The sequence below is a fragment of the Manduca sexta genome, unplaced genomic scaffold, assembly GCF_014839805.1.
Source record: "Manduca sexta isolate Smith_Timp_Sample1 unplaced genomic scaffold, JHU_Msex_v1.0 HiC_scaffold_639, whole genome shotgun sequence".
Taxonomy (NCBI): Eukaryota; Metazoa; Arthropoda; class Insecta; order Lepidoptera; family Sphingidae; genus Manduca; species Manduca sexta.
This window is the reverse complement of record NW_023595450.1, coordinates 1,563-11,327: the sequence shown is the minus strand read 5'-3', so window position 1 is coordinate 11,327 and position 9,765 is coordinate 1,563. Positions and strand designations below refer to the sequence as shown.

Below are 9,765 nucleotides of genomic sequence, written 5' to 3'. Positions count from 1 at the left end.
TATTTGTTATAAATTGATTTTAAAAATCCATGGAATAAATGGATCTCCAAGTAAAACGTGAAAAATCTCTCCTTGATGTTAATTTTATTTTTTAATATACTGCGTTTATTAAAACAGGAAATAACTGAAACGCTGAAAGTTTTTTATTTATTGTATTATATATCATAACATTTTACCTATTCATTTTAACTCTTACCTGCCACACTCAGGAACGCCAAGCGCGTAGTTTCCTTAAAGACACGCGCTTGAAACGAGCAACTTGAGCTGCTAATGCTTCTGCTCCCAAAGAACCTCCCGTCTCACCTTCAGAATGTACCTTAAATGTATTTTGATCATTCACATAACAATACTAATATCAAGATAGGTTTAGAAGACTCTCAGCAGAGTCGCCTTCGCTTTAAAGCAGGAATAACGTTTACCTTTGTTTCGAAATAAAATAAAGGTACCTATTTATAGTTATTATTTGGAAAAAAAAAATTAAACGATCATTTACTCAGGATTTTGAGTTTTTAAATAAGCTAAAAATGGTTACATTTGACTAGTCACCATATTTTTATTGCTCTGAATGACGAGACAAGCTTGCTGTATGCCTAATGGTAAGTGATACGTCCGCCCATTAACAGTAGAAACACCATCCAATACCTTGAATTACAAAGTATTGTTTGGTATTTCACTGCGCTCACCATCAAGAGACATGAGATGTTAAGTCCTATTATGTCCAGTAGTTACACTGGCGACAATGTCCTATAAACCGGAACACAATAGGGACTACACACAGCTGCTTGGCGGCAGAAATAGATATTGCGATGGTACCTACTCAGGCGGACTCTCACATATGAGAGACCTCCCACCAGTAAAGTCTAAGACGGCAATAGATTTGATATATACGTCTCTTACCTCTCTAGCTCCGGCACGTTTCTGCATGTACGATCTGACATCTTTGTCCGAATGTCCCTTTGCTCTTCCAACGCCTTTGCCAAGAGGCGCGGCTGAAGCTCGTCTAAAAACAAGAATTTCAAGACCGGGTTACAATTTCATAAAGTGTTAATCGGAAAAGTATTGTCAGTGGAACATTAGAAATTGATTTTAATACCATTTGATTGGACTGTCTCGGTAGACTTGGAATACAATTGTATGCGGTACGACTATCGCTGTGAAATTTCAGTTTCGATTCCCGGGTCAGGCAAAGTGAAATTATGTTTTACTGTTTAATATCGTCCCAAAGTCTAAAATTTGTGGCCGATATGGCTCGCTCCCTATTTTATCATGGGATGGAATACATGGCAAAAAAGTGGGTGCATTAGTTGCGAATTTACTTACCCCTTCAGGAATAAAAGGGGTGAGTGTATGTACAAAGGAGTAAGATATGTCCAATAGAGGATTGTATATTATTACTAATTATAGTTCTAAATGTTCTTTTGAAGAAGGTCAATTTCTTGTCAGCTTTAAACAAGATATTTAAGGGTGTTAAAAGGAAATCACGAGTTGCTTATTTATGCTAAAAATTGGTTTAAATATTCGTACCTGCAGTGCGTAGGGTCGCTGTAAGCTGTCTGCACGGGCGTCTTCCCTTCGCTTATCAGATCAGACATGCCGAAACTGCTTAGAGGAAATCCGGTACTTCCTGGAATCCAAAAGGTAATGTAAAGATAAATATAATGTAAGTATAAAACTCAATAAAGATGTCATTCGTAGCATCATAAATGGAGATTATTGTGATAGAATATAAGTGGAGGCAGGTCTTTTTTTGTCACTTTGTGAAAATTGAAAATTCGTAATTTTTGGTACTCCTCTTCCCCTTTCTGCACGTTTTAATGGCAATTTTTCGATATTTTCGAAATTTCCTTTGGGGGCACGGCGTGGATGAATTGGAACCTTGAGTGAAAGAATTGAACGTTAATATTATCATAATCTCTCTGTCTCTCCCAGTGACCGTCCTGAGCGTTTCTCAGCATGGTCGCTTAATTTCGGGGGTTGAGAGCGTCTAAAGTGCTCACCCAAGTCCAGTGTGTTAATATTGTGTAGTTACCTGTAAAAGCACCCTTAGTCATGCTCAGCCCCCGCTGTATTCTGGCGATGGCGGCTCTGTGCCGCGGCACTGCAGCAGGCGTGCCTCTCTCTTGAAGAACGAACCTGCCCAATGTCTTCCAACTGGCCTGAAAGAACATCGAGCAATTAACAAACTGAAGAAAAATTGACAGCGATACGTGTTTTTACGAGCCTTTGTTTCTGAGACCAAGTTGTTCTTTAACTGTGCCCAAGTGATAAATAAGTTATTTTGTCTCTAACCTAGGAAATAAGTTCTGTGAATTTGTTAAAGGCTATAAAATATTATATTGGCATCGAAATTTGTAACATGTTGTTTATTATGTTTTTTTTAGATAGCGCTGAGGCCGATATATCATGAATAAAATTTAATGTATGGTCCGAAAAAAATTAAACAGAGAATAATTATATAGTGAAATAATGATTAAGTAACTTGAAATTGTAAAACGCTATAACATTATTTAGATATCGTCAATATTAAATCTATCACCAGTTCGGAAAGCATTTTTCACCAGAGAAGAACGGGTAAGAAACTCTAGTGTTGATAACATTATGACATCTTAATCAGTCTTTTCAAGTTTACTAGTGGCAGGTCTCTCATATGTGAGATTACGCCTGGGCAGGTATCACCGCAATGTCTATTTCTGCCACCAAGCAGCAGTGTGTAGGCACTGTTGTTCCGGATTTAAGAACACTGTAGCCAGTGTAACTACAGTACATAATAATACTTAATACCTCATGTTTCAGGATGGCGAGTGCAGTAGAATACCAAACAATACTTTGTAATTCAAGGATTTGCATGGTGTTTCTACTGTTTGTGGGCGGTCTTATCGCTTACCATCAGGCGAACGGCATGCTCATTTCGTCATTCATAGCAATAAAAAAAGGCTGCATACAAAGATATTTAAAATCATTTGTTATTGTAAAACTATTACCGATTGGTACCAACTTGGCCATATTATCTTTGTACTTAGTAATAATCATCATCTACAAAAAGCTATCATTTGGACTCCTCGTTACACTTACTTGAGCTGTGTAGACCACTTCGTCATCAGCGAGGGCTCTCTGCTGCGGCCCAGCGCCGGCCCTGCCGCCCCACTCCAGCTCTTCTACTAACACAAATCTGGAAATTTCAAAAGATTATTACAATCTATTAAAGCAGACTCTTGGTCTACTGGCAGATTTTAGGCTATCTATTGGAAACTCTTCAGTTTACCAGGTCATTAATAATGGGCATAATAGTCAAATATCGTTCTCAACAATTTGTTTCTTTTTCTAATACTCTGGAGTGGTTGAAATCAAACAGGCGGTCAGTATTAAATTATGAAAAATATATTCTGGATCAGGTGTAAGTAAATTTTGATGTTAGACGATCTTATATTAGAATATGAGGAAATGATTATTTCAACATTAAAGCCGCGATTTGAACCAAATTATTGATCTCTTTACTTACCTCTTAGGGTCATCTTGACATCGTGCCTTTGTCAATGCTTGGTGGACCACAAATGATGCTGTCGCGTTTAAAGGAACCTGAAAGCGTATAATATCGATATCTACATTTAGATAAAACTGTTATAAATACCGAACAAGTAGATATTTGATATAAATTTCAAGTTGCTAGTTGTACGCGTTCGTATCAATAAGGATATGAAATTTCCACTTCACTCTATTCCCATTCTAAGGTTTTCAGAGACATGGATAATTAAGAAGTTGATTACCTTCAATATAGCGTAAGGTATTTCATGCGACACGTTATGTACGCAGACGAGGTACGCGTCGGGCGGAGCTCTCTCTTCATCATGCGCGCTCGACTCTTCGTCTGACGGCACGCTTCTATCGCGGGGACGTTCTGTTGATGCTGACCTGAGGGTAGGGAGGGGGGAGACATCAGTTGGTCATTAGATTGAAACTGGAAACTATGAATGATTGGAACATAATGATAACAGTATTGTAGAAATTATGATGCTTACACAAGAGGTATCATTGGAACTGGATAATAATATGCATTGCTTAAATGATTGTGTTGTTTATTGTATTTTTAACGTAATTGAACAAATGAATAATAATTCTTATTCCTTCAAGAAAACGACAACCTTTCACAAAATTATTGCTTCGGTTAATGGTGTTTCGAATTATAATTTCAATTACTAGAAAATGTTCATCATCAGGTTACCTGATGCTAGTCAACCATGCTCGACTGCTGGGGTCGTCGCCGACTCTCTTCAGAACAAGTCGGGTTCCTCCAGTCCTCATGACCCTCTCATGCGGCGCCATCACGCGCTGTGTTGGAGTCCTGGACGGAGATTCCTCCACTAGTACATAGCTGCCACGCGAAGACCGGCATACCCCCGCCTTGGTTAGACACTGGGCTATAGCCTAAGAAGATGCAAAATCTGATAAATCATCCGATTACTAAATATACATATTTAACTAGTTTATTCAAGAACTTGACGGAATATAAGATTTTTTATAGGTTTATGGAGTAATGTTGCATTTAGGAGATTATATTATGCGGTGGCAGAATTTTTGTAAGGGTAATCGATATTTATTTGAGTTGGTACGCTAGACAGTCCGTTCGACACTGGGGGAAAATATTTCTCAGGCTTTTAACAACATAGTTAAAATTGTTTACTCTTGGTCTTTCGTAAATTAATTTGAATCCTACCTCATTAGCTGTGGTGTCCTGGGTGACCTTTAAAATCGAGTAGGGCTCATGTCTTGATACTGCATAGACCACCAGGAAATGGATTTTCCGTCTTTCGTGGGGAGAACTCGGCTCCAGGTCTCCTCTGCAACTCTCTCCGGCCAACTCTTCAGCACAGCGCGAGAAGATGAGCAGGGAGGCCATGTTGAGAGGTTGGTTAGTTGGCGACCTGGGGGGAAAATTTGTAATATTTTTTTTTTTTTAATAAACAAGGACTAAAACGTTTTCAAGCCAGTACATTGCTTATAGTAATGTATGATCATAGATATAACCAAAACTTATGCAGTATATTTCTATATGTTAGCCAAATTTGACATTAATACCATAATATCTAAACACAGCCGATTATATCACTTATATTTTGCCGAAAAAGGGTAAATTAAATTGGTACACATCCCGTTCTTGGCACTTACCGTAGTCTTACGTGCCTGTACCCAGGTCTGAGGCTTTGCAGGGGTATAACTCTCTGTGACAACATATAGTTGGTATCCGCATCGTATATCTCAAATCTGACGAACGCTAGCTCTGGAAAGTTGATCTGGAAATAATAGCATTATGAAGGTATAGGTAGATATAACTAGATGCTATTGCATCTATTATATTATACGCACTATTAGTGCGTATAATATTGAAAAGGATATTGCTTTCACAATACTGCAGCAAGCAAAATTGCTACTCAAAATGATACTAAAAACTATCTGAATGTTCATGCACACCTTAAAATTAAATGTTTCATTCCAGACAGGATTCAAAGCGTTCCTTCTAGCGACTTTGGTCCGTATCTTCTTGCAGTCTGCTGGCACTCCAAGAATTTCCACCTCAGCAAAGGCGTTGTAGAAGGAATACACATTTTCGGCGACGTACTGTCCCGATATGACGGCCAAAGTTAGATGAGATGCATGTATACCGTCGAATTCTTTGTCCATTGGATTGAATCTGGAAAATACGTCAGGATCATCGAAATGCTTACTAAGTAATATAAATTCAATGAGTGCATGCAAAGTGCTGACTATAATACGAAATGAATATTTTAATATCACTAAAAGAACATAGTAGTTCTTTATAGGACGCTTGGTTATGGAAAATGTATTTTATTTTGAGGCTATAACAGCTTTGTTGCTAAAATAAAGTCTGCTGTTTTATTAAGCCTGTGGAATGATGTTGTTCCAATAATTACAATTGTTAGAATATACTACACCAAATAATTCCATTCTTAATTATTTACTGGTTTGGTGGTTTGTGTAAAAAAATACCACAATACAAGTTAAGATCGTACCTCCTGTAAGCTATGTGGCTGGGGTCCCACATCACAGCCGGTTTCCTGACAAATCCCACGCATCCATTGCTCTCAAACATCGCAGCATTGACGGCCATAGCAGCATCTTCTGTTTGGTAGTTCAAGGCGACCAGCTGCACTCCGCACGACCAGAACGTTACAGGATCGAAGTTCGATGAGTCAATCCTTAGGCTGGAATTTAGTTAGCACTCTTGACGATGTGTTTAAAGGTTTTTTTGTAGTAGTAATTAATAAGTGTCTTTTAGAAGAAGGGGCTACTAACGGAGAAAGGTAAAACTACTGCAGAAGTTCATGAAGATTTTATTCCTAATTTTAATCTAGTTAGTATTACTCGTCTAAATAAGTTGATATAAATATGTTAAAATATAACATTATTGACACTAATTTCCCAAAAGCCACGGAAGGTGTAACTCACCCCGCGGGATAAGTCCTGACTAGTTGTGTTTCTGTGTGGGCGATGAGTGCGAGGGGGTGCTTCCTGCAGATCTTCTTGCCAATGGCCTCGTTGACGGAGGAGCAGCGGTAGCAGGGGTGGTGCACGGCCGGCGCGTTCAGGCATCGGGCGCGGGACTGGGACTGCGACTGAGCTATTTGCTGGAGACATTTAGATAGGTATATGCCTGGCATCTCATCGCAGCAATCACAAAATACCTTGAAAAGGCGGTAAAATCCTAAGATCTATTTGCGGTAGCAACTTTTATAACTTTATAAAGGAAGAGAAGTAGGATTTTAAAATCAGCTCGCAGTGAAAATTGCTTTTAAAAATGGTACACGCGATTCACAAATCAAAGTATAATTAATTATTTTCTCTGATCTATTAACTACTTACATGTTTGTTTATTTGTATTTATGTCATCCGTGGACGGTGTTGGGTACTTTTACTCACCGTGCTAGTACTGTCGCTGCTCTCAGAAGACTCGAAACTGCTACACGGAGCACTCTCTTTGGCGCTACTTGGCTGTTTTACTGAGTTCCTTGGAGACAGTGGGTTGAGACCTCGAAATTTGATAGCCTGTGAAGTTTTGTGATATGATGACCATTTTACTACCACCTTAGTTGAGGCATTTGTTTTAATATTCTTACCTGAACGTAAGTGACCATGTCACTGAGTTCTCTTGCGATTTGATTGCTTCGCTTCCTGTTAGAATGTTTCACGCTGGTACTCTCTGAATCTCCTTCGCTTCGTCGGTAGCTTTGATACAGCGACAGAGACGTTCTGCCGCATTTATCTTCCATCGAACTTAGGATTTTGTGAAGCTCTTTTTCTGTAATAAGAATAGGTTTTATAGATTTCAAACCGTAATCAAATACTGGAAAAGTCTTGTATTAAATTGAAAAATCATTGAAATAGATCCTTCTCTATTTTACGTAATGGTAATAGACCAAAAAATAGTTTGAGAAACTGGAGAAAAAGTATTTACCGTCAAGCTCATCGTCGTCCTCATCATAATCCTCGTCAGAGAAATACTCGGTGACAGAACTTCCGGCTGACTGCTGCGACATCATAGAGTTGGTTCTGTTGCTCTGCTCCGGGAGAGAGGAGCTGGTGTGCCGAATTCCGTTGGACCTGAAAGCATTAGTTGCTTTCGATATTCGAGAAAGATCGTTGTAACAATTCTAGTTATTGTTAAGAATGGTTCAAAATTATTATAGATACTAGGTACGGTTGGGTTACTCAGAAATAGTGAAGAGGATTTACTCATGCAAAGATTTCCTATTTCAGATCCATCAGATAAATAGAGAAGCACACGAAGAGCTTTTATTACTCGAAGTAATGAACTTCAGCACGCGCTTAGGAATTATGGATATCAGGTGTAAGTCATTCTGTTATTCAGATACCTACCTGAACGCAGTTGCTAGAACTCCGCTGTAACCTTGAGCTGAACTCGCCCCGGTCAGGCCAATAGTTGGACTTGATTCCACTGGCAATAACTTCTTGTTCTTTATCAACACCTGCAATATAGGTCAGTATTAGTAATCATACACGCTCACGCCTATTATACCCAACGGGTAGGCAGAGGCGCAACTAGTGCTCACTTCCTGCTGTGTGTATTCCGTCCCGTGATGTGATAGGGAGCAACCTATTGTGATATCGAAAACAAATTCCAGACTCCGGACTGATACTCAGTAACCCCAATATCACTTTGCGCAAACAATCAATGCCAAAAGCAATTAGATGTTTAGCATCTTCTATCTCCGAACACAATTGTTGTACTAGACTGTACACATAATATTATAGTTAACTAGCAATATTTATTAAATGTTACCTTGTATTTCAATTGCTCGGGACTCGGTAGTCGTGGCTCGTCGGTGTAATCCACTTCGAATAGAAACGAAGTGACCAGTTTGTCTCCGAAAACTGCCTGGATGAATACGGAAGCAAGTAAAGTAACGTACAAAATATTTTTTTTAGTACATCATATCTACATATATATCTCTTTATTTTAAAACTTCCTTCTTACATTTTTATGTAAATCTTTAAAAGAAAAATTCATATTGTAGCGCGCGTTTAAATCGGGAGTAAAATTCCCGCCGTAAGCCTACCGCTCCGCTGGCCAATAGGCCGTGCCGGCGACGCGCCGTTGTTCGGCCGGCGCCCTTCCCCGGGCCCCCCGCTCGTCCTCACATCGGCGCGCGCCGACGCCGCCGACGTGACACAAGCGCCCGTAACGCGACCGCGACACACCGTGGACTGTGGCGGTGCGCGGCCCCGCCGTTTTTGTATCACATTATACTTATTTGTATTTGTTTTATTATAAGTAGACATTAGCTACAATATAAAATTTTAAAAGTAATCATCTCCGATGGCAAGTCTCAATACACTAGGATAGAGATTTAAATTGAGGAATCTCCTCACAATACGTGCTGTAGAGCAGTAATGCCTTTTTCATCAGGATTCTGACCCAACTGGATCCATTTCAGTTACCATCAGGTGCAGTGGGGCCGCCAAGCCGTTCTAAAATCTAAAATATGCGAAGGTACCAACTGACCTCAAAAGTGCTGGCCATGACTTGTTGCTGCGGTAGACTACAATGATTCTCGATGCTCAGTATCAGAGGGTATGGAGACGCCACGAACGCACTTCTGTGAAACATTGTAAATACTTCTTCAAGATCTTATAACATCGAGACTTAATAATATTACGAAACATTAAGTAATTGTTTCGATATTTATTTATTTTTTAATAATTCATTTATCTTGACAGTTAAACTAAACATGCAATCTACTTAATTACTAGACATAGCGATTAACTGATAAAAAACAAGCGGACCTGGCGATCGTCTCCACAACTCTTCTGAATGGTATTTTGGTGGTGAACGTATGGCCGTGGTAGATGACAGGGCTCCCATCGTCTCCGTCCCAGCAGTCCAACTCAACACAACGGCATCCAGTCAGTAAGACCTTAGAAATTTTTTAATAACTTACAAGAGCTTATTAGCGGTATAGAATCCAAATTGCCGTTGGCCGAAAAATAATATGACTTTTGTTTCACAAAGGTTAGTAGTCGAACCATAATATTTCTGGCATGTAAGTGTTCATGGGGGCGATGAGCATTTTCTATCGGTAAACTTCTTGCTCGTTTGTCAACCATCTCTAATATCAAGAATACCTAATAACTTTGTTATGAAAACAATGGCCAAAAGGTATATAATAAGGGTGCTATTTCATGGGACCTAACATAACTGACGAAATGACGGTGTGATAACTTTTCTATCTA

The 9,765-nt window shown here is 39.2% G+C and overlaps 1 protein-coding gene across 1 annotated transcript; it reads right to left on the bottom strand.

Annotated features, from left to right (window-relative positions):
• Positions 1-79: 79 nt before the first annotated feature.
• LOC115454141 (1-phosphatidylinositol 4,5-bisphosphate phosphodiesterase epsilon-1-like) lies at positions 80-9,449 on the bottom strand (the record flags this gene model as incomplete). Its single annotated transcript, XM_037447181.1, has 20 exons — positions 80-316; positions 898-1,000; positions 1,525-1,624; positions 2,030-2,156; positions 3,073-3,169; positions 3,500-3,576; positions 3,765-3,909; positions 4,220-4,422; positions 4,712-4,919; positions 5,164-5,288; positions 5,467-5,686; positions 6,027-6,218; positions 6,463-6,641; positions 6,934-7,059; positions 7,131-7,312; positions 7,469-7,614; positions 7,891-8,000; positions 8,315-8,410; positions 9,038-9,131; positions 9,319-9,449. Coding segments are annotated over 20 exons (2,772 nt in total), but the record flags the coding sequence as incomplete, so codon positions are not given.
• Between the last annotated feature and the right edge of the window lie 316 nt (positions 9,450-9,765).